The sequence below is a fragment of the Theobroma cacao genome, chromosome 8 (assembly GCF_053813885.1).
Source record: "Theobroma cacao isolate CCN51 chromosome 8, ASM5381388v1, whole genome shotgun sequence".
Classification (NCBI taxonomy): Eukaryota; Viridiplantae; Streptophyta; class Magnoliopsida; order Malvales; family Malvaceae; genus Theobroma; species Theobroma cacao.
Genome location: NC_142646.1, coordinates 539,676 through 562,506, shown reverse-complemented (window position 1 = coordinate 562,506; position 22,831 = coordinate 539,676). Strand labels below are relative to the sequence as shown.

Below are 22,831 nucleotides of genomic sequence, written 5' to 3'. Positions count from 1 at the left end.
AATTTGCTTCATTACCCATGAAATCTAAATCCATATGCAATACTTTTTGATCTTGCTGACATGAGGCAGTGCATGCTGGATTTGATCATCTAGTCATCACAATGTTCACTGCATTGGGTTTGTTAAAGATGATGTTTAGATGTCTATGATCATTCCAATGTCACTGCATAGCTATAGATTCCAGCATCTATTGGAGTATTGGTTTTTATACTACTTAAAAGCCAGTCGGTGCCTACTGAAGCTTTTGATTATAGTGATTATTCCAAAGAATCATAGTTCTAGTAAGGAAGGTGGATTAACTGTTTCAAGAATACTTGATTCTGATATGAATTTGAAGAAAGAATAAGAAGAATCCTCCCCGACCAAAGGTTGCTGGATTAGCACAAGTATTGTAGTAGAGGAAAGAGTAAAATCAACAATCAACAACTGTAAACTAAATTTTATAATCTGAATGGAGGAAGCTCTCATATGATGATGCTCCTTCCACTGCTTTCTGAACATCATCCCAGTTAGCTACTTGCTCTGACAATGGTGCCGTGTGTATCTTAATTTGACGGCTACTGAGCTCTCTATAAGGCAATCCTAGGAACTCTTGAACTTCTCTCAGTTTCTGCATTCGGAGGGAACTTCAACCCTTGAGTCTGTAAAGAAGCTTAAGTTCCAAGGTTATGGAAAAAAAAAAACCCAGAGTCCTAAGTCTTACCGTGCGGTTTTTAACAAGATCCTCATAGTACAGAACTATATGGCGGGTGCTGCTGAAATATTCAACAGCCTTGGCAGTTGTTTGTTCTGCTCGCTTCAGCTCAGGAATGAGTTGCGTTGTATTTATAGTTGGCTTGTATTTTGCAAGTATCTGAGCCTGCAATCCACGAGATGGTAAGCAATTGAAGTAGAGACATGCATGTGAGAGTCTGTGTGAGACAGGGAAAGAAACCTCGGCTGATGAATGGACATGAGATTTGTGGGTTCCGTTCAATAGCTTAACATCCTTGTCATAGGAATTTGCAAGCACAGATATCATTCTGCGGAGCAGATTCCTTCTGAATAGAAATATTGCAGAAACCCCATTGTTCATGAAGTACTTCACAATATCATCGTGATGCTCCATCAAACCCTGTAAAATGTTTAATGAGCATCATATGCAGTTTGAAATTTTGAAGAAATCTGAAATTGTGTCACTTTACCTGGTTAAGCATCCATTTGAACCCAACTGCAGCTGAGCACTCATTCTTGGAAGCGCTAGTGAACCAGTCAAGATTATAAACTTTGTCCATTGTCTTGAGTATTGAAGAAACATTACTTCTCCTATCCCTAACTGAAAAGATTTCTCCATTTGAGCTAACATTTGTATGACTATTTAACAATGTCTCGAACCACCCACTCCCTGATCTCTGCATTGACAATATGGCAAAGTATCTTACTGGGTTGCAGACGCATTCTTCCCTGCATAGAACAAGCTTCAACTTTTAAACGACATATAACCTGAGAGCCAATGCATGGATAATAATCAAAGAAGATTACATTGTTGGTACCTGCTAAATGTTTCAGGATTTGGAAAATGTATAAATGGAGCTTCCCATTGTTCAATGTTGGGAGCTTGACATTGCTGTTGCAGGTGATCAAGTACTCTGATGTTTAGAAATTTGGCGTTTGTTCGTGGGCTTATTTGCCTCAACCAGATGGAGAAGATGTAAACTCCAGAAACCATGAGCAAAAACAAGACCACCATTGTTAATATCAGTGGAGATTTCCTAGGAGCCTTTATGAACTTCGTATCCTGTGTTTCAAACATTACCCTTTATATTATATTATGATTCATGAAACAGAAGAAAAACAAAACGGCACTGAAACTAGCTTGCCAGGAAGAAATTAACAGTTAAGGATTCAGCCGAGTGATCAAGAACTCGAAAATGCAGTGCAGAAAACACAACTAGTGGACATAGGAACTTACTGAGGCTTCCATGTAAAATTCTCCATTAAACAGTAAAACTCATAAAGTGCGAGCAGAAAGTTAAAAGAGGGGTTTGGGTTCGGATTCCTTTTTGAGTTCTTAGATTTTGAGAAAAAGAAGGCGAAAGAAATGGTCAGAGTACGAAAATATCAGGTCAAAAGCATGCATATTATAGGTTAAACAATGTGTTCGTGTAAACTGTAAACCATGTAACACGTGCTGCTAAGATAGTTACATCTAATCCAATTAACATAAAACTCCATAACCAACAAGAGAGAAAACTTGGAAAGAACCCAGATTTTATTCAAGTGTGAAAAGGCCAAAACAATGTGTCTGGATTCCACTAAAGAAAAGAATAGAAGGAAACAGGGTGAGGTTAGACCTTGTTGAAGTGGTGGCATATGTCTTCCGCCATCCCTTTGAAAGAAGAAAGCAAGGAAGAAGAAGAATAAGGCATCAACCGTCCCCTTTATTGAGGGGGTTTCCATAGAAAGGAGAGAAATATAATAGTACTAGGAGAGAAGAACAAAGAGCAGTAGAACTCAGATTCTGTTTGAGTGAGCACTTCCTCGTGGAGAACGACGCCATTTATGCACCTCTACCGTACTTTCCCTTTGTACTTACCCACCTACAAAAATACTTATTACTATTAGGATATGCATTATTCATATTATAGTTGTTTTGTTAATGCGCCTGTCATAAGTAACTATATTTAGTAGTGGGATTTTTCATGTTTTTTATCCTTTCTAGAGCATCTCTGAGCAAAAGTCAGATACAAAATTCCAAACATATAACAAAGGATTAATGTCCTTCACAACAGAGTAAGATTGCATCCTTGAATACCATAGTGTTTGGTTAGATCATGCATGGTTGTGTCTATCTCGAAGCACGCAGCCTTGAATACTATAGTAAATTGCTAAGCATTGTTCTTCTGTAAATGGGCTTTACTTGTATGCATTGCTCTCCCTTGTATGCCAAGAGGAATATATACCAATACCTCTCAGTTTGTGATGCAGCAAGTTATTATTTTTCAGAAAGAAGAAGAAAGTGGGGAAATAAAGAGAAATATGCACTTTATTAATGATCAAAGACATATTCTTTGATATGACATAAGGTACAACAGATTTTTTTTTTCCATTTTTGTTGATCAAATAAAAGAAGATAGGGAGACAGAAATGGCAAGTTCTTTGATTCTCACTAGCCTGGTTGCTCTTAGATTTACTACTTTTTTCCTCCACTTTTCTTGGCAATACTCCCACTACAGTCTGATAACTGTGCTTGAACGGTAGAGTAGATATAATGAATATATTCCTCCTATATCAAGTTTCTATTCCCACTTTGCTATCTCTTCTCAAATTTCAAATAGTACATAACATTGGTGCATTGTTAAGCAAATCCTGAGTACTCAGCATTCTTGGCTTCTTGTGTGTTGCAACAAAGCCAAACCCCAAGGAGTATCAGCACTATAGACCTTGCCATTCACTTTGAAACATCATCCAGTCAGAGGCACCAGTCACTACCGTAGACATGGCTTAATAATAAAAGCTGCTTCCTTGGCAGAGTGTTCCAAGTAAAAAATGTCATCACTAGAGGACACCGATGTTCCTGAATGCATGACACAGCTCCAGTTACTCATTTGCTTGTTGTCCCGACAGCTCGGTGAATAGATGACAAAGACTGGTGCTGAGTTAAGTCTACAATTGGACTGTGTTACCTGGTGAAAACCAAGAAAACACACCTTAATGATATTGGGCTGAAACAATGAGAAGGAGAAGCTAAGGTTTAAGCAAGAGGACTGTTGCTCTGTTGCTGGGATATCAACAGGTTTGATATGATCTTCCCATACCGTGGGCATGCAGTGCTTTTGGAAGGAAGAGGGGTGGGAGAGAAAAATAAGGTGGAAAGGTTGTGGCCTTACCAATCAGGTTTATAAGATGATCAAGCGAATTATCTGCCCCAAAAACTTGAATGATTTTGCTGCTTCTTTTAAGCATTTGTTTCTACCCTCTCGAGACCAGTGCTGCAAAGCATAGCAAGCATAAAAAACAAAAAAGAGTATGGAGAAAAATGTCAGCAAAAGGAAACAAATGAAATGTCCATAGCAATCTCAATCATCAACCTCTCCAAGCACGTTGAGCTTGTCACGTACACCTTTCAATGATTCTTGTACATCGCCCTCCCATTTATAGAACTCCAGCTCCCTTCCTTCCAGCAGCATTTCAGAAACCTAAAGACAATAAAACATCAGACAAAAATGATTGATTTGGTATGAGCAACTCTGTATTGGCAACAAAAATATGGTTTTAGGCTCTTGCATGCTCATCTCAGACAATGAACATTCTTTTGCCTTCTCTTTATAGAAAGGCTATCAGTGTGCATAATTCTCTTTTTGATCAGTGTTTTCTGAAAAACACAACACAAATTGTACACAGCAAGTCTTCTAAAGTTCCAATATCAAAATAATAACATTATAAAGGTTCACAGGCTCAAATTTACCAAATTGTTCAGTTGTACCACTTCAAGCAGTGAAAAGTAGACACTACTACACAGCATGGCTTTGTTGAAGCCTAAGCAAGAATGACCATCCATGCATACCTGTCTTGCAATCACTTGACCACCAGCTATGTGTGAAAAATATATATTGTAGAAATGAGACAAGAAATGCGGGGCACTTTTCTCTGCTAATTCCTTCAAATACGCGACATAAGTAACTCCTGGATTGCTAGGTTCTGGAATCACAAAATCTTGTTGGCTAAACCATTCTAGATCTTTAGAAAGACCTGGTGATCGTTCCAATCCAGTTTTTCTGAAGTAGGCATCTGTAGCAAAATTTCAATTTAAATTCTTATGTAACTCAATAAGCAAGAGTTTTATGTAGTAAATGTCATGTGACAAGCATGCAATTCGTGATAATCAATTGCTCACATCGTTATGCTGGGTAAAGATCCATCATGGGTCCAATGAACAAAAAGGTAACTCTTCATCGATGAATTCAAAATAAGGCAAGATGATAGCACCCCAATCTCATGCAAGTAACTTCCTTGTTAAACACTTAGACTACAAGTTTAAGATATGACAGGCACTGGCAGAATAAATAACAAAGAAAAGGCCCTAACTTTACTCTAACAGAGCTACTCAAAATTCACAAATCAGTGGGCATAGCCACACAACTTCATCCTCTAGAAGACAAATGAATTCTTTTTACCCTTCAGACCAAGACCATAAGCCCGCAGGACAGCAGGAACAGTGGAACCAAGTAAATTCTTTATCATTTTCCATTTTTATTTCAATATATGGGGTAAGAACAGGGAGGACAATTCTCTCCTTCGACGCACATAAAAAATAGAACAGGCTTCCTAGAATCCAGATACTGGAAAAACAAAACAAGGCCAAGAGCACCCATTTTTGTAAAAAAATAAAACAAGAAAATTGCAAGGGAAAGGACTCACAAGCAACATCATCGGATTCATCAACGATGCGCTCGATAGTGTTGAAGACGAGCTTGCTGTCAACCAAGTACTTAAGGAACCCTTCCATACTGGGTTTCCAAGTCTCTGCTTCTCCATCACCAACACCTTCATTGTTCTTTTCTGCTTCAGCTTTATCTCCTCGTCCTTCTTCTTCTTCTTCTTCTTCTCGTTGGTTATTTTCACTTTCAGTGTCAGTGTCAGTATCAGAATTGGAAGTGACCTTTTTACCGTTAGTATTACGGAGTCTCATGGCAACAAATCTCATCTCTTCAGTAATGCCCTCGCTCTCTCCTGGATACTGTTTTCTGTACCGCTTCCTCTTCTTTTTCACCGGAAGGCCCGCCATATTATTATTAATACTACTACCATTACTCGTGGAAGAAATAATCGAAGAATTAGAGCAGCTCAAGATTGTGAGTCCAACATTTCTGGTTTTGTTGAGATTAAGGTATGGGGTAGCGGTTGTGAAGCTGAAGAACGGGAACGAAACTTGACAAGGTCTCAAAGCTGTTGGATGAAACACAGGCGGTTTTAAAGCTTTGTCCATTGGAAGATGTTCACCAGAACAAGACAAAAGCTTCGTTTCCCAACTTGGAATGGACAAAGACAATCCCTCGCCCTCTCCCTCTCCCTCTCCCTCTCCTTCTCCCTGGTAAGAGAAAAAATTAAAGAGATCCAAAGATGAGGTTTTCGCTGCTAATGAGCTCTAACCTGGCCTTTGTCGATAACGGGCTCTTAAAAGGACAATTTTCCATTGTGGGAACTGGATCCATCTCGGGTTCAAGGTACAGAAAAGTGAAAACTCGAACCAATGTACATTCCATGGCGAAGGAGCCCAATCCTGGAGCATTACCAAAAACCCAAATCAAAGCATTGCCCAATTGAAAAATGGTCCTGCTTAGGCCCAGCCATCTACTTCTTTGATCGCATTCCACAGGAGTTTGACTGAAGATCTTCCACAACGGAACAGAGCTTTTTCTTTTAAAAGTTAATAGACTTTATTTAGAACAAGAAGAAAGAACACAAAATGTGAAACAGCAACATTGAATAATAACGTTTTGATCAATCCTTGTATTTCCTTTTATTTGCAAAGTATATACAGCATTTTCAGAACCAATTCACTGGATGGGTTTCTAGTTTCTACAGATACAAGTCAATGAGGGAAAAAAAGTACTAAAAAAAACTGATGTACAGTCTAAAAGGAAAAGAGAGGGAGGATGCACAGAAGGCTGCTATACAATGGCATAGTTTTGGAGGTGCTAACTTTTTCCTAAAGGTTAGTTATCTGAACCCCAGCCCCTTTGCTTTGAAGATGAGGCTGCACTCCTGGTTGTCAAAATTTGATTCCGCCAGCCTCCAAGCAAAAATCAAATTTAATATGTTGAATTCAACTCCAACATCAGTATGATATGAACCAATAAAAAAAAAAAAGAAAGAAATGATGCCGTTTGCTGACTATAAGACTAAACTTCTCTTCGTGAATATTGAGCTTTAAGTTTACGTAGGAATTCTAATGCTTCTGTGTATGAAGGATCACTGCGGCTGAGCGGTTTGCATGAATTTATATGATCTGTTGACTGCAACACCTGTTTCACAGTCAAAAGAAGATTAACTTTTGCATACTTGAACCATTTAGACGATCACTGGATCATAGATAATGTTACAGCATTTTGATTTATGGATATGACATACTTATTTAGTTATATTACCATTTTTATAGAAGCATTTAGGTCTATAGACGTTACCTGTTTGTGTTCATCATTTTTATGCAAATGATCCAAACATTTATCATTTAAGAAAATATAATTACCAAATTCCAAAAATAACACTTACAATTTCACCAAATCCAGGATAGGCCGATTCCCTAGCGACAATTTCCGTACGAAAGGCCACTCCTCCATAACCTGTAACAATTGGAGTCATCTTCGTCTGCAAAATGGTGAGTTGGAAGCTTGTAAGGTGGCAGACTCAAAAGCAAACACACACGCAACAAAATGCAGAATTCTTTACTTGAGGAAGAGAATAGATATATCATGAATAGATGCATATCTACTACCTCACAGAAACTAAGGACTTCAAGCATCTGTTTCTTATGAAGGTGACGAAGAAAGTCATTAAGCTGCTCAAGTCGTTGAGAACCACTTCTCAATTCCCCTATCTGTTAAAGAAAAACAAGTGAAAAAAAATAAACACCAGACTCTGAATTGAAACTATTACAACAGTCAAAAAAATTCAGAATCAAAAGTTATGTGCTGATTAAAAAGTTAGTCAATTCATAATTCATCATATACTAACATTTGGAGCCGGACGTAACACGAAGCCCATCCGGCAGGGCAAATCAGCAAGCTTGCTGCCAAAATGTGGGCAGCTATAGAACACCTGAAATCAGATAAAACACCAAGATTATTCAACTTGCCATTGCAAGCTATTTATAGATGTTCAAACACATTAACATCATGCCTCAAAGGTTCCCATTCTTATAAAAGGGTGACATTTGGAATAAAATAATGGAAATTGCAAGCATCTGAGCACTTACAACTCCAACAGTGTTGTTCACAAGGTTGTCCATATTTTCAGCCTTTGCTTTATACAGGATCTGCTTGACCACCAGACCTCCCATGCTACGCATAAGAGAAAGTCATGCATTGAACAAAAAAATAATGTTAAATTGAAACAATTAAAAACTAGCTTATTCACACAAAAGCCAAAAGAAACCAACTTGAAACTTTTATTTTCCGACACAAGGATTGACAATAACCATCCTTCAGCAGACTAGAATCCGTGAAAAGAGCTCTTGCAGAACACCTCCCCCCCCCCCACAAAAAAAAAAAAAAAGCCAAAACATAAAAGGAAAGAGAGGTTGAACTCATTAACCTGTGGGTTACAAACACAACAGGCCGATTTCCAATGCCTGCAGCAACAAGCTTCTCTAACAACATGGAGCCAACTTCCTGGAGACCAAAATGAAATGTTCATAAATAATGTCAGCCAAAAAAGTAAATAATAGTCACAAGTTTGAAGATTTCCATTAGAACCACATATATCAAAAGAAACATGGAAGCATGAAACTTCTTAAACTGAGTTTCCAAATCATGTGTCCAATGTTGCATGAGTTGAAATAGGGGAGAAAAACTCAATGAATTAATATAAACATGCATCTAGTGTATTTCTCAAAATAGATGACCAGAACTCCAGTAAATAAAGCATAATAAAACTGATAAACTAAATAAACCAAAAGCAGCAAACCTGAAGAGGCAGGGAAGCTCCAGACCACAGTGTTAGATTTGTCTGTATTAAACAAAGAAGAAGACAGATTTTGAAGTGTGAGAAACAACCCAGTGAACACCTCCAAATTGCTAGTTGTAACCTGATTACAACAAATTCCTAGTAATAATTAACAACTTATAACCACAATCAAACTAAAACAAACCTTGTACTTTAGGGAAAACAAGCGAGCTTGAGGAAAATCAGCTGAAAGCCATTCACCTGGCCAAAATGTCCCAAGCTTCCCTGCTTCTTCATCAATTTTCTCTACCAAGCCAGACTTAGTTGAGGATGTATCTTCAGCTATGCGCCAAGTTTTATAAGGTCCACCACGCAGCCCATGTACAAAAACAATATCCATTTGAGGAATCTCTGATTCAGAATCATTATTAGATACATTAAAAGAACTGGATGCATCACCAACATCTGAAACTTTGGTTACAAGTTCATTATCACTGTTCATGGAATCAAATTCACTTGAAAGAGACTTATCTTTCCAGACAGTGGATTGGTCTTTTCCAGGACACTTCCAATGGGGTAGTTCAGGGTTAATTAAGAATATCATGTCCCCATAATGGGGGCCAATGCTTGTTCCATCTCTGCCACTAGTTACAGGACCATTATTTACTGAGTCAATACCAATTTGTTGGTTGCAAAATACATTTAACAGAGTGGCCCTAGCATAACTTCGTATCTTAAGGTCATTGATGCCTGAAATCTTTCCATTAGCACAATCCTCAAGCCATTTACACCAAGTTTCATCAGCTGCAATGACTTTCTGGACTTTTGGAAGGAGAGAAAGAATGGTTAACAGTCGAGCTGCATGCCTCCTAATGTGAGCAGTAGGTGGGACTCGGACACTAGATGGATTGTTTGTACTTGAAGGTGATGATTCACCAGCATTGCTTGAAACCCTTTCTTGTGATTCAGGGGCTCTAGAGGCAGCATAAGCCTCTATTGCAGCCAGTTTCTCATAATCATCACGTAATAAATAGCGTCTTAGCAAACACAAGACCCCCAACTCAGTAATTTTGTCCTGCAATAAAGAATCTTCAGCACAAATTTCAGTCAGTGCTTTGATCGCCTTAAGGGTTGCCAATGCAGAATCAGCAACATCAAACTTAGGTGGATTATCTTTCTTTAGATTTTTAAATGGTCCAGCCAAAGGTTCGAGAGAAAGAAGATCTGCCAGGGGGAAGGTATCGACAGAATCTTTGGTTGTTCCCAACTGATTTCCAGCCAGATTAACTACAGCAACTGCTAACTGATTACCAGTCTGTGCAGCTGAAAGAATGTTAGACTGATTGATCTGAGTCTGCAAAATTCAATTAGATCATAAATACGAAAAGTTCAGTTGAAAACATGACATTCTACTCCTAGCTTCCAGAATATGTAACATAGTGAGATTAAAATTTGCATGTAATCATAACAAAAAAGCAATTAAAAACAAAAGGTACATCTTCGAACCTTTGCTGTGTCACTCTTAGGCTGAGTGCCTCCTTTAACAGATGATGTCTTGCAGGAACTCAGGATATCATTTAGCAAAAGAGCTAACCATCCTTGAGAAATTAGAAGAGAAGATGGGCCTTGGTCTTCAAGAATGCATGAAAGAATTCTTATGGCAGAAGATCGGATTGCGTTGGAGGAAGGTTTTCCGAAAACCCAAGAAAGCAGTATACCAGACCACTTTTGACTTTCTTCAAGAGATAAATGCAAGTCCTCAGTTGAGAGAAATTCCAAAGCTTTTGCCAGAGCTTCTTGAACCTGCTGATGCTTTACTGTTCTCTTTGCAGTGACTCTCATCAGCTCAAGACCCTTCTCCATCACGGTCCTCCGTGCTTCCAGGCTCCTCTCAACAGCAACTAAAAAGGCAGATAAAGCCATTCGAGATAAGGAAATGTCTTCATTTTTGCTTGCATGGGAAGCAGTAGAAAGAAGACTGGAGGCCCAATCAGAGACAGAGTCATTTAAGGGAAGATTACGGTCTTCCAACAACAACCGAGCCACCAAACTCCCATGCCATTTCACAGATCTCTCAGGTGCTAGTAAAGCAGTCATGACAGCCTCTCCATCTTGATCCAGTTCTTCAATATGAGATCTATTAATCTCTGATGCCATTGCCCAGTTGGCTAAAGCCCATGCAGCAAAAGGCACAGCAACATGCTGGCGATGCAAATCATCCCAAAGACCAGGAACAACAGCAGCAGACAAATTGGCTTGTCCTACTGAACTATCATGCTTATTCAATAAAGCAAGCGTTTTCGGAGTACCCCTATCTGATTCTACATTGGTATCATCAGAATGATCAAACATCATAAGCTCACTTGTTCTTGACAATCCTAAAACAGTGGTTCCTTCGAGAATTTTAATCCCAATCCCTTTCATCCCTCTTCCACCATCATCATCATCATCATTTCTTTCTCCCTCATCTAAATGCATGCCACCTTCCTCGATAACATGAATGGCTGCTGCAATATCTCTCATTTCCGCATTCCCCGGTAAGGAAGGCTTAAAAGATACCTTCTCTACACTATCACAATTGGATGTAACAATATCCATAATAGCAGCCACAAGCATACTCCTGCCTTTCGAAGAATCAGAAATATCTAATGAACTACGTCTCGAATGCTGCTCCCACACAAAAGCTATTTATCAATGGCAAAGCAAAAAACTTAGAAGCACCAACAATATACAGGTGCAAAAATTTAAAATTTTTTCGTACATAATCAAAAGAAATAAAAACTTACCCTTTTAGATTTATTTTGAGGTTGACTTAAATAAATGAACCTCAACAAGTTAGGAACGGCGCGTGGTCTTCCAAGGACGTCTTTGCGCACGTCGGGATCGGCGATTAGGTAAGCCAACGCCCTCGCCGCCTCTGCCTGGGTCCCGCAACCATCTAATTTAGCTACCGCTACCGTCTCCAGCAGCCAGTCAACCACCGCGCCGCCACCGGCGCTCACAATCGCCGTCCTGCGACCCGCATTGGCTGCGGCAATGTCCGCAAGCAAGGCCGCAACGCGTAGCTCGAACCCTGCCCGAACCTCGTGGTTGGCAGACGACATCACAGACCTCAGAGACTGCCACAGCACTGCGGCGGCGACGCCAGTTTGTTTCGCGTGGTGGACGATCCTCTTGAAGGACTCATTGGATTTGTGGACCGTGTGTTCGATTGATTCGTAAAGAGGGCTATTTCTAGGATTAGGGATAGCGTCGTACACGTCGTTCTCTTTACCAACGGACAAGACAGCGACAGAAGCGACGAGAGCGGAGAGGAGAGTGGCGGAGAGAGCAAAAACAGAATTCCGAGAAAGAGAGGCGGTTTTGGTGGGGAGAGCCGAAAGATGAGTTTCAAAATTTTGCGGCGGCGTTGGCGGAAGCGGTGATTGGGAAAGGACGGGATTTGTATTATTGAGATTGTTAGGGGATTCGATGGGCCTTTCAGAGGAGGAAGAAGAGGAGAACCGTCGCCGACAAAGAAGATAGCAACGCCGACGACTTCTTAAGAAGTGACGGAGCATAATTTCATTCGAGAAAATTTTGCTCGGAAAAAGAAAGGACAGAATCTAGGAATTCCGTTCGAAGCTTTCTCAGAGGATGCCGGGGGAGGGAAATTCGCGACGAAGAAACAAACGAGAACCTTCACCGGTACAGACGGTATTATACATGGAATTTTCTCGCTGCATATGCGAACCTTTGTCCCTTAAGTCCAGCACTGAATTTGGCCCAATACTTAATTGGGCTTACAAAGATCCAACCGCTACTTCGTTTTTAGTTTTTATGGGTTCAATTAGGTTTAGTCAAAGTACCGATTGCTTGTTCTATAAGTTTTTGGTCAAATTAGTATCTTTATTATCAAATTATATGCAATTGAATTTCTCTGCCTAACTCTAACTCTATAATATTGTAGACCTGGGATTGTCAAAAGACCAAATTAGCAATAGCTCTCTCACTTTTCTAAGCTAGTAATTAATTAATACAGAGAGTTAAGTACATTAGAGATTAATTAAATTAAGTAAAATGTCAAATTTGAATACTTGGTCAAAGATAAGTTTATGTATCATTTTTCTTGAAAAAATTAGGTTTGATCGTAGTTGAAACAAAAATATGTACGTATAGTAAGTGTATGATTTATCTCAGGAAAATGTTGAGAAGTAAGCTTAAGGTTGGAAGGTCTATAAATACTTGAGGTTTCCAGGGCTTTTAATGCATCAACACCTTTTCTGATTTCTCCTGGCCAGCTAGCTTAGAGCTTAAACCTTAAAGCATTGCTCATATCAAACTAAAAAAATGGAAAAATTAAGAAAGCTTCTGCACCCTCCAACTCATGGAGAGCTTATTACTGTTCTCAGTATTGATGGAGGTGGAATTAGAGGAATCATTCCAGGAGTTATTCTCAGCTTTTTAGAATCTGAGTTACAGGTAATCATATGTTGTCAAACCTCTCCTGTAAGCTGTTTCCGTGTATCATCGAAGAGGTGTTAATTATATGATTATCTGATCATGTTTTCTCATGGTGCAGAAACTGGATGGTGAGCAAGCAAGAATTGCAGATTATTTTGATGTGGTTGCAGGGACGAGCACAGGTGGTCTTCTGACCACCATGTTAACAGCACCGAATGAGAAGAACCGACCCTTATTTGCTGCCCAAGAAATTAAGGCCTTCTACTTTGAGCATGGCCCTAGAATATTTCCTCAAAATAGGTAATGATATTGGATGAAAGCAAGAGCACATCCACAACAGAATTCCAGGCATTAACAAAGTCCTGTTTCAACAGATTTCCATTTTCTGGTGTCACAAATATGATTAAGAGAGTGCTCGGACCAAAATATGATGGCAAGTATCTCCATGGAGTTCTAAAGGAAAGGCTTGGATACACAAGGCTGCACCAGACATTGACTAACGTTGTAATTCCAACTTTCGACATCAAGAAGCTGCAGCCAGTCATCTTTTCCAGCTATGAGGTTGGTCTTGAAGTTTCATCAACTATTTACTCTATGTCATGGGATATAGTTAGGAGAGGAGAGTTCACTTCTACTGATTTCTGTCTCAGGTGAAGAAAAGTCCATCCCTGAATGCCCTGCTCTCAGATATATGCATTGGAACTTCAGCCGCTCCAACTTATCTCCCGGCCCACTATTTTGAAACCAAAGACTCTGAAGGAGAGGTGAAGAAGTTCAATCTCATCGATGGTGGGATGGCTGCTAATAATCCTGTAAAGACAAAACTTTAACCCTTTGGAAGAACTCTTAATTATGCTTTATTATTAAAGCATATATAATAACAATCCTATATGTTCAATTCAAATTGATTTTCACAGGCTTTAGTTGCCATTAGTGAAGTGACAAAACAGATCAACCGAGGGCATTGTGATTTCTCTTCCATAAAGGGAGCAAACCATTACAGTAGATTCTTGGTGCTTTCCATAGGAACAGGCTCAGAAAAACTTGCAGAGAAGTACAATGCAAGCCAAGCAGCTCGATGGGGTCTAATTGGGTGGTTGACCTCCGGCCATTCCACCCCATTAGTCAATGCTTTTACAGAAGGCAGTGCTGATATGGTTGATTTCCACATTTCTGTCATCTTCAAAGCTTTAGGTTCTGAAAAGAACTATCTTCGCATCCAGGTTAATCACAATCTACGCTGATTTATTTTGCTTCAAATTTATTACTCCCTCCCTCACCATTCAGAGACGCATCCTGAAACAATTGCAGAATGATAAGCTAGTAGGGGAAGTCTCCTCTATTGATGTTTCCACAGAGGATAATCTGAAAAATCTTGTGCAAGTTGCTGAAAACTTGTTGAATAAACCTGTTTCGAGGGTGAACTTCGAGACGGGTAACTATGAGCCTTCAGGAGAATTAGAAACCAACGCACAGGCTCTCAAAAGGTATATTATTAATTATTATTTTTCCAAGTATATACATATAATTGTTTCTACTTTCTAGCCTCCATTAACACATGTTATCCAACCAAATCTGTCAGGTATGCAAAGCTGCTCTCTCAGGAGAAAGCCTGTCGTGAAAGGTCATTGTTGCAGAAGCTTAATGCATAATCAGGATGAATGTGAATTTTATGTTCTGCAGAAGTGTTAAATTAGATATTTATAGTATGAAATAAATGTAATTGATTATGTTTCATCAAAATAAATGTAATCGATCATGTGGGTTTTCTGCTCATAAGTAAGACATATGAAAGAATGATTAGCAATATCAAAACGATAAGCTCACCTGGTCAAAAAGGAAGTTACGAGATACAATGAAATTACCATTTATGAACAAATTAAGCATTCAATCAGAACCTAAACAAAAGAACATAGATTCCTGAAAGAGTCATAACTAGTACTTCTAAAAGATAAGAACCGCACAAGACAAAACCATGCCAGTTGCGACATCAACACGAAAGGCAACAATGATCCCTTGGCAACACGACACTCCCTTCTATTCACGTCCAATTTTACAATGAAATCCACGTTCTAAACACTTAAAAAAAAAAACGAAAAAGTTAGTTAAAAAAGAGTCAAAATTTAATATTTTGTCAAAGAATTATTTTTTCACATGTTATTATTTGATAAAATCCCATCAACAAAACACAAAACAAAAGATAATTTTCACATTGTTTTTCACAAATTTTTGTGTTAGGCAGGATCATTGCGTAGCATCAGGATGACTCTATGGACTTTATTCAAGCATCTATAATTCTTACCATCTAAACGAGAAAAGAAAAACATGAATAGCTAATCAAATTAATGCATAGGAAACCTGAGTAATAAAATTTTTGTGCACATATGGTTTGAAGTATAGTGTGTAAGAAATATCTTGAACAATTATAGCAGGCACAAGGAAATTAACTTCACAAGTTAATTATATCATCATTTCCTAATTGAGCTTTGAATTGGATTGATAATATTACTTTGACATGGCCGATTTTGTGAATAATAGACTACCTTCTCTCTTTCGGATAATGTCCACCTTACTGAATATTGGTTCATTTGTTTTCTTACCTACTATTCTGAGGCCCGCCTATGTACGGAGTCTCACCAACAATTCTCGACAATGACCAGTCAGGAAAGGGCAAGAACTTCAATAAGATAGGCATGCCTGCTTTCAATCTCCAATTCCTTTTTAACGTGTTTTCCATCCAGATTAACTTGATCCACCCGTTTCCATGGAAGTACAACTTTGGTCAAATTTGGTGCAATGCATTCCCCATGCTTGTGAATATATGAGATTGTCAAAGTTACGTAACTGCTATGGAAATCTCAGGCAAGCTGATAAGCATGCCGTGCTATAATAGGTGCACTAGAATGCTTGACTTTTGCTGGAAACGACAATCACTAATACGGTATTAAAGACTATAAATCAGTATTATGTTCCCCTTGTGGGTTTATCAATATACGCCATATTGCTTTTCATAAAAACAGTATCTGATACAACTACTCTGCCTATACATACGTACTGTTGGAGAAAAGTAATTAGGCTTTTATTTTCTTATGGGGTTATTATTGCTAATCAAGGTTATATTGGGCGATTTTATGTTGGTGATTATGGTCTAGAGTTTAGGGGTTTAGTTTAAGAAATGAAATGCCAATATAGAAGGAGCAAATTCACCTTTACGACCTCCAACTTATGGAGAGTTGATCACCATCCTTAGGATGCATTGACGGGGATGGAATTATCCCCGGAACCATCCTTATATTTTTTTTTTTTTGCTCAATCAGAGAATATATTCAATTAATCATCCCAAAAGGGAGAATCTGGAAGAATCCAGGAAGAACAAAAGGACAAAGAAGGACCAGAGTTTGTCCGTTTGAATAGAACATAAGACACCTTGACATCATGTACAAAATGCAAACTGGCAGTACAAACCTTGACTATCAGACCTAAAGAACAAACTCATGGACAACAGCTCCAAACAATCAGTTCAGATAACCCATGATGTTAAAAATCAGAACCATCCTTATATTAGTTTTCTAGAATTGCAGACTGTTGTACAGAAGCTGGATGGTGAGGATGTAAAAATTGCAGACTGTTTTGATGTATTTGCAGGAGGGCCCTAGCACAGGAGGTCTGGTGACTGCCATGCTAACTGGTCCAAAGATATAGAGGAATTTTTCCTAAATAACAATCGTAAGATCTTCCCTTAACCAAGGTTTGCAATATAACAGACTCGAATGGAATGCGGACCTTATTAATTAATTAACTAAATTGTTTTTGTAGTGGTTGTTGACATAATTTTTTTTAAAGAACGGATGTTCATTATTTGCTCAATCAACTGAAGTGATCAAAGCTCTTTTGGGACCAAAAAATGAAGGGAAGTATCTGCATAAACTTGTCAAAGAGAAACTAGGAAACACAAGGTTGCACCAGACATTGACCAATGTTGTTATCTCAACATTCGACATCAAGAACCTCCAGCCCACAATCTTTTCCAGCTGTCAGGTTCTTACTAATCTCTCTCCAAAAACTCACCTTTCACCAGCCATTCTTATTTCTTCATCAACTTAAATGATTGCTGAATTATTTTCTTACTCTCAGACATATGCAACGCAGCCTCAGCAGCACCAACTTCTGTACCTGCCAATTATTGCAAAACAACAGATGACAGAGGGAAAGTTAAGGTGTCCAATCGCATAGATGATGCATTCATGGCAATCACGATATTACTTTCTTTTATAAGTTTCAGCATTCTAGCTAGCTGCCTATTAACACATTTTGTAGCCTTCTTTGGGGGAAGTGACTATAAGGAGAACAGCAGGGAAAATTCTGATTTCTTCCCAATAAAACCAATGAACTATAGGGACGATTTCCTTTTATCTCGTCAGGGACTGGCTCAAGAAAGATTGAAGACAAATATAGTGCAGATAAAGCAGTGAGAAATGGGTTTGTTGGGCTGGTTAACCAGAGGCAATTCCACCCCAATAGTAGATGTCTTTACTCAAGCATTAAAATGGTGGGGGTTATCTACATTTTAACTTGAATTTCTATTAATTCAATTCATAATAAATAAAGCTTCTTGCAAGAGAAATACTCCATTAAATAGAAGGCTTACTTCTGTTTGTGCTGCCAATTGCTTTTTGAGCAGCTAAAGATATGATGCAAATGTACCGGGACTCAAAGAACCAAAGCTAGAGTTTCTATGCCACTAAAAATCTTTGATTTACATAGTTTAAAACTTTGGAGTGACATTCTAGCTATTGGGTGGATAATAAAACAGCTGCTTAAAAAAAAAAGAAAAGAAAAGGATTACTTTTCTTTGGTTACCATTAACAGTCAAATGTTGCTATGGATCTTTAAAGAGGGCACTTAACCAACAAGAAACGAAAATTCTTTTAAGGAGGCATTTATTTTGGGTCGGAGGGGAGCACCAACCTATAGTAAGGAAAAATTTAGTTTTACTTATTCAAAGCTTAATTTATTGTAATCAAACGTGACTATGAACAATATCATTTCCTTCAGTTTTCCTAACTAAACAACCATTAGTTAGCATATAAGAAAAAAAATTTGGGGTAACCCCACATGACCACCGGCATTAAGAATTTCAATAGTTAGGTAATATATGAACCCACATTGATAGCAAATTTTGAACTCGTATATTGAATTTAATCACGAATGTAACTACACCACTGAAACACGTAAATTTGTATAAAAATATGTTAAATGATCAAAATTTCTATAAAAACGTTAGCTCTAGACTTCTTGGTTACGCCAAAGGGGCGGTAAGTTCCCTGGAAGGGTCCAGTTTTAATAGAACACTAATTAAACTCAAGAACTAGCATTAGGTTAATCTGCTATCCACCTAAACGGCTGCTCGTTATTGGTAATGAACCAACCGACTGAAGGTTCCTGCATATGGCTTTAAAGAATTGTTTAATCATAATCATCTTCCACACGTGAACATATGTTTTTCCAGAATGCTTGTATCTTTTTCAACTTCTTGATAGTGCAATCCATGGATAAAATATTACCAAGGCTTGGACCAGTTGGAGTAAATTATTGGAGAGAGTCAAAAAGTTATATTTGCCTCGGTACGCCTCTTCGCATCCTGGAATGGATCAGATGCCATAGACAGATGGCTACCAAGTCATGGCTCTGTTCAAGTATTTGGCTTAGAGAAAATTTATTCTTAGCACATGTTTGACCAATTCGACGTTGTCTTAGATTTTGAAACCTTCCACGCAAACTGGATATTCTTTCCATAGTTGAACTAACATAAGCTTAAAAAACTGGGATATATATCCTTTTCAATATTATAAACTAGAAATAATTTGTTATAATTAAGAAAGTTTGTATGCTTGGGAATCTTTACTTCTTTGTTGACAAACATTCCTCAGAATTTTTAGACCTCAATTGGACATTACAAAGGAATAAACAAATGCATGGTTTGCTTTCACCTTTGAATTAAGCTAGTCTTCTTTATTTGCTAATTAACCAGAATATGCATGCTGAGGCTCTTGGAAAACAGCGAAAAGAGGCAAATTTGCTCAAACATTTAGCCCAAGTCATACTTATCAAAAACAAAGCAAAAAAGAAAGCTACAAAGGCCTTCCCTGCCCTGCCCCTGAGACTAGTGATAGATTTAGGTGAATAATTATGAGAATGATTCAACTTAATCGTTAGAGATGAGGGGAGAAAAAGAATCAACGTATATTAGGAGAATTTCTTGCACGTTCTCTCTTTTGCATGCTAAATTCTCTTGTTTTGTTAAAGCTACACCGTGGCATAATTGAATTTTAGATATAACTAGCACATAGAATTGATTTATAATTAAGATCGATCACTAACTTATTAAATTATATTTCTTTTTTGACGTCTCTTTTTTTGAATTGAAATAATAATACAATTTGATTTGATTTTACTTCCTTTGATTCAACATGTTCACGCGGGAGGTAGACATCCGATACAATCATTTGAGTCTGATTATAAAATAAAATAACAAGAAATGTAGCCATAAGGTGGGAATTTACTAGGACCTAAGTGCTTGGTTCCATCAGCTTTGCTTTAATTATAAATCTTCAACGAATCACCTAATTCTTGTCATACCTACGATTCTCTGGGAGCTTCAGTCTAACCAACAAGTCTCCACAATGACCTTTTGAAAGCAACATGCCACACGTTATGACCCTGTTAAATTTTCCAACGCTTTCTTTAATTGCTTGGACAAGAGCAAATTATACCTTTGGTCAAATTTGGTGCAATTCTTCCCCATGTAACATTGTCACAACCTGTATCAGGGAGGAGATGGATGTGTCTATAAATATCCAAGCCTGCTTGGTGGATCAGGACATAAGTCATAGAACTCGACCTCCGAGGCTTTTCAAAAGTTCAAGTTTCCCTTCAAGGCTCTTAAAAAGTTATAGTAGTATACACAAATTCCACTTAGCTTAACACCACTATATATGGAAGGAGCAAAGGATCGTCTGCAACCTCCAACTTATGGAGACTTGATCACCATTCTCAGCATTGACGGGGGTGGAATAAGAGGGATTATCCCTGGAACCATCCTTGCTGTCCTAGAATCCGAACTTCAGGTACATTGGGTCTACATACACAGACAGGCACATATATGAAAAAATGGTGCCATATGTGCATGCATATATATGCAAAGCAAATTTAAACAGAACTCTAATTACGTTGCCCTTTTGCTTATAATCCTTCGTCTGCTAACAGTAGATAAGTTTTGGCTATTGCACAGAAACTGGATGGTGAGGATGCAAGACTCGCAGACTACTTTGATGTGATTGCTGGGACTAGCACAGGCGGCCTGGTGACAGGCATGCTAACTTGTCCAAATGAAAAGAATCGACCTCTATTTGCTGCCAAAGATATAAAGGACTTTTACCTAAATTACTGTCCTAAAATCTTCCCCCAACCAGGGTATACCTCTTAGTTTCTATATACAATGATCAATACCTCATTGTTTAAATTCTTTTACGGTTATTGCTGACCTTTTTTTTTTTTTTTTTTTTGGATTACCAGATGTCCATTATTTGCTCAAACATCAAAGGTTATCAAAGCTCTATCTGGACCAAAATATGATGGGAAGTTTCTGCATAGTCTTGTTAAAGAAAAACTAGGAGACACGAGATTGCATCAGACATTAACAAATGTTGTTATCCCAACATTTGACATTCATCATCTCCAGCCAACCATCTTTTCTAGCTATCAGGTTGTTATTCTCTTCAAAACTTACCTTTCATCATGAACCTTAGCATATCATGTTAATTAGATTAATATGAATTAGTTCTTATTATGATGTTGTGTTTCAACCAGGTGAAGACAAAACCTACTTTAGATGCCTTGCTCTCAGACATATGCATTGGAACCTCAGCTGCACCAACATATCTCCCCGCCCATTACTTCAAAACCGAAGACCAGAAAGGGAACGTGAGAGAATATAATCTCATAGATGGTGGTGTGGCTGCAAATAACCCGGTATACATCTCAAAGATATATACTGAATTAATAATAATTTGTTTTGGCTACCAACATGTCTACTTACATTTATATTTTGGACCTTCCAGACTTTAGTCGCTATGGGCGAAGTGTCCAAGGAAATCATTAAGGGAAACGCTGATTTCTTTCCAATCAAGCCCATGGACTATGGAAGATTTCTGGTTATCTCCTTGGGGACTGGTTCTCGAAAAGCCGAAGAGAAATTCAGTGCACAAGAGGCAGCCAAATGGGGTCTGTTAGGTTGGTTAACCAGCGGTGGTTCCACCCCGTTAGTTGATGTATTCACCCAGGCAAGTGGAGACATGGTCGACCTCCACCTTTCTGTCGTATTCGAAGCCCTCCACTCTGATAAATACCTCCGTATTCAGGTATACGCATTTTTAAGTCAAGCTACGCTTTCCAGTGGACGAAAACTGTTGCTTCTCGACAAGATATATAGCCATATTAATTTCTTTGAATTTTCTTCACCCGTTTCAGTCCTTGTGTTGAGAATTGATGAAGATAGGAAAACATTTTTTCTTTGCTGCTGTCACTAACATGGTTGAATTGTAAGCAGGATGACACATTAAGTGGGGTTGTATCTTCCGTTGACGTAGCCACGAAGGAGAATTTGAATGAACTCGTGAAAGTAGGTCAAGCACTGCTAAAGAAGCAAGTTTCCAGAGTTAACTTGGAAACCGGCATCTTCGAGCCTTTCTCTGAAGAGACTAATGAAGAAGCTCTTAAAAGGTACAACAGAATCCTCTTTGTTGCCTAATTTACGTACATTAATACTCAACTATTTGTATTTATTTGGAGAATTTTTTTTTTTATCTTGTATTCATAGGTTTGCGACACTGCTTTCCCAAGAGAGGCAACGTCGCCATTCTAGGTCACCCCAGGGAAAGGATGGAGTGCATCAAAATGGGGCTAAGAATTAGTGGTTTTTGCTAATATTGTAAGCTCTTGGAGCGCAAATAATTCAACTCTGTGATTCTTTATTTGTTTTTTAGCTTGAATAAATCCCCAATGGGATATCCCATTTGATAATAATGGATTGTAAGTGTTTCTTCAATAAAAAATTCTTTTATAAAGTCAATTTAATTTACTCATCTATTCCGAATCCAATTAATTTTTCTTTCGTATGTAATCAAATGAATTGTTATTCAATCAAAAAATAATAATCTCGTAAACAGTAATTTAAAAATATAAATTTTTTAAATACAGTAATGAACGATCAATTTAAATGATTATATATGTTATATATTATAATTTTTCCGTTATTGACCGAAATATATAAAGTCATAATACAATGCATTTCGCAATGTCTATATGATCGTTAATTCATGACAATAGCAGTAAAACATTTTTAGCCATGTTTGACTGTAAATGCCGTGTATGGTCCAGCAGAAATAAATGCCATCGACAGCGAATGTAGCAAACCTTTGGCAGTCTTCGTCATTTGTCCATTTGATTTCGCCTTGCCCATATGTATGGTAATCTCTACTCGTCAACTTAGATTGGGACAGCTACCAATGATTCCACTTATAAAGCCCTTTGACAAGTTTTGAGTCAAGGTTCCGATACCATTAAATTTTGCATGGCTGCTTCCTAAACATGGAAAGACAAGTTACTTATATCTTTTTTTTTTTTAGATTTAAGAATGCAATCATATATACTATATCGGAATAACAATAATCGAGATATATGA

General features: G+C 38.1%; 5 protein-coding genes and 1 pseudogene across 9 annotated transcripts; 3 read left to right on the top strand and 3 right to left on the bottom strand.

Moving 5' to 3' along the window:
* Nucleotides 1–366: 366 nt before the first annotated feature.
* Nucleotides 367–2,469, bottom strand: LOC18591249 (uncharacterized). The gene is made up of 6 exons (XM_018126109.2): nucleotides 2,334–2,469; nucleotides 1,533–1,777; nucleotides 1,185–1,443; nucleotides 935–1,114; nucleotides 704–859; nucleotides 367–610 (listed from the first exon to the last, which is right to left on the bottom strand). The coding sequence occupies exons 1-6, from the start codon at nucleotides 2,406–2,408 to the stop codon at nucleotides 434–436; spliced, it is 1,092 nt and encodes a 363-aa protein (XP_017981598.1). The 5' UTR covers nucleotides 2,409–2,469; the 3' UTR covers nucleotides 367–433.
* Nucleotides 2,470–3,007: 538 nt separating this feature from the next.
* On the bottom strand, nucleotides 3,008–6,117 carry HO2 (heme oxygenase 2). 4 transcript variants are annotated; one of them, XM_088808977.1, is made up of 5 exons: nucleotides 5,401–6,117; nucleotides 4,448–4,770; nucleotides 4,101–4,178; nucleotides 3,870–3,971; nucleotides 3,008–3,665 (listed from the first exon to the last, which is right to left on the bottom strand). In XM_088808977.1, the coding sequence occupies exons 1-4, from the start codon at nucleotides 5,966–5,968 to the stop codon at nucleotides 3,879–3,881; spliced, it is 1,062 nt and encodes a 353-aa protein (XP_088665103.1). In that variant the 5' UTR covers nucleotides 5,969–6,117; the 3' UTR covers nucleotides 3,008–3,665; nucleotides 3,870–3,878. The 4 variants fall into 4 exon arrangements, with proteins under 4 accessions (XP_088665103.1, XP_088665102.1, XP_088665104.1 ...); XM_088808976.1 differs by having other exon boundaries at nucleotides 4,071–4,178; nucleotides 5,401–6,115; XM_088808978.1 differs by having other exon boundaries at nucleotides 4,547–4,770; nucleotides 5,401–6,113.
* Nucleotides 6,118–6,464: 347 nt separating this feature from the next.
* Nucleotides 6,465–12,325, bottom strand: LOC18591247 (alpha/beta-Hydrolases superfamily protein). Of its 2 annotated transcripts, none has more exons than XM_018125924.2 (10): nucleotides 11,433–12,325; nucleotides 10,153–11,313; nucleotides 8,852–10,000; nucleotides 8,668–8,709; nucleotides 8,296–8,372; nucleotides 7,958–8,042; nucleotides 7,717–7,800; nucleotides 7,478–7,579; nucleotides 7,255–7,350; nucleotides 6,465–7,007 (listed from the first exon to the last, which is right to left on the bottom strand). In XM_018125924.2, exons 1-10 carry the CDS (start codon nucleotides 12,204–12,206, stop codon nucleotides 6,885–6,887), a joined length of 3,693 nt encoding a protein of 1,230 aa, XP_017981413.1. In that variant the 5' UTR covers nucleotides 12,207–12,325; the 3' UTR covers nucleotides 6,465–6,884. The 2 variants fall into 2 exon arrangements, with proteins under 2 accessions (XP_017981413.1, XP_088665101.1); XM_088808975.1 differs by having other exon boundaries at nucleotides 10,153–11,330; nucleotides 11,433–11,574.
* Nucleotides 12,326–12,880: 555 nt separating this feature from the next.
* LOC18591246 (patatin-like protein 2) lies at nucleotides 12,881–14,904 on the top strand. Its single transcript, XM_007017248.3, has 7 exons — nucleotides 12,881–13,107; nucleotides 13,208–13,389; nucleotides 13,464–13,650; nucleotides 13,740–13,901; nucleotides 14,007–14,312; nucleotides 14,401–14,576; nucleotides 14,672–14,904. Exons 1-7 carry the CDS (start codon nucleotides 12,976–12,978, stop codon nucleotides 14,739–14,741), a joined length of 1,215 nt encoding a protein of 404 aa, XP_007017310.2. The 5' UTR covers nucleotides 12,881–12,975; the 3' UTR covers nucleotides 14,742–14,904.
* Nucleotides 14,905–16,583: 1,679 nt separating this feature from the next.
* LOC108662999 (patatin-like protein 2) lies at nucleotides 16,584–17,660 on the top strand (annotated as a pseudogene).
* A 2,303-nt stretch (nucleotides 17,661–19,963) lies between these two features.
* Nucleotides 19,964–22,219, top strand: LOC18591244 (patatin-like protein 2). The gene is made up of 7 exons (XM_018125316.2): nucleotides 19,964–20,216; nucleotides 20,381–20,562; nucleotides 20,665–20,854; nucleotides 20,959–21,120; nucleotides 21,210–21,509; nucleotides 21,698–21,870; nucleotides 21,968–22,219. Exons 1-7 carry the CDS (start codon nucleotides 20,085–20,087, stop codon nucleotides 22,059–22,061), a joined length of 1,233 nt encoding a protein of 410 aa, XP_017980805.1. The 5' UTR covers nucleotides 19,964–20,084; the 3' UTR covers nucleotides 22,062–22,219.
* Nucleotides 22,220–22,831: the final 612 nt, after the last annotated feature.

Coding starts and splice junctions, on each gene's coding strand:
- HO2 (XM_088808976.1), bottom strand. CDS start 5,968: ATGGACAAAGCTTTAAAACCGCCTGTGTTTCATCCAACAGCTTTGAGA. Junction 4,179..4,447: donor TGGTACAACTGAACAATTTG/GTAAATTTGAGC, acceptor TATTGTCTTTAG/GTTTCTGAAATGCTGCTGGA. Junction 3,972..4,070: donor AGCTCAACGTGCTTGGAGAG/GTTGATGATTGA, acceptor TATGCTTTGCAG/CACTGGTCTCGAGAGGGTAG.
- LOC18591247 (XM_018125924.2), bottom strand. CDS start 12,206: ATGCTCCGTCACTTCTTAAGAAGTCGTCGGCGTTGCTATCTTCTTTGT. Junction 10,001..10,152: donor CTAAGAGTGACACAGCAAAG/GTTCGAAGATGT, acceptor TGAATTTTGCAG/ACTCAGATCAATCAGTCTAA. Junction 7,351..7,477: donor AAGTCCTTAGTTTCTGTGAG/GTAGTAGATATG, acceptor ACCATTTTGCAG/ACGAAGATGACTCCAATTGT.
- LOC18591249 (XM_018126109.2), bottom strand. CDS start 2,408: ATGCCTTATTCTTCTTCTTCCTTGCTTTCTTCTTTCAAAGGGATGGCG. Junction 1,778..2,333: donor TATGCCACCACTTCAACAAG/GTCTAACCTCAC, acceptor TTTGAAACACAG/GATACGAAGTTCATAAAGGC. Junction 611..703: donor ATCTTGTTAAAAACCGCACG/GTAAGACTTAGG, acceptor CTCCGAATGCAG/AAACTGAGAGAAGTTCAAGA.
- LOC18591246 (XM_007017248.3), top strand. CDS start 12,976: ATGGAAAAATTAAGAAAGCTTCTGCACCCTCCAACTCATGGAGAGCTT. Junction 13,651..13,739: donor TCATCTTTTCCAGCTATGAG/GTTGGTCTTGAA, acceptor TTTCTGTCTCAG/GTGAAGAAAAGTCCATCCCT. Junction 14,313..14,400: donor AGAACTATCTTCGCATCCAG/GTTAATCACAAT, acceptor AAACAATTGCAG/AATGATAAGCTAGTAGGGGA.
- LOC18591244 (XM_018125316.2), top strand. CDS start 20,085: ATGGAAGGAGCAAAGGATCGTCTGCAACCTCCAACTTATGGAGACTTG. Junction 20,855..20,958: donor CCATCTTTTCTAGCTATCAG/GTTGTTATTCTC, acceptor TGTTTCAACCAG/GTGAAGACAAAACCTACTTT. Junction 21,871..21,967: donor AATGAAGAAGCTCTTAAAAG/GTACAACAGAAT, acceptor TTGTATTCATAG/GTTTGCGACACTGCTTTCCC.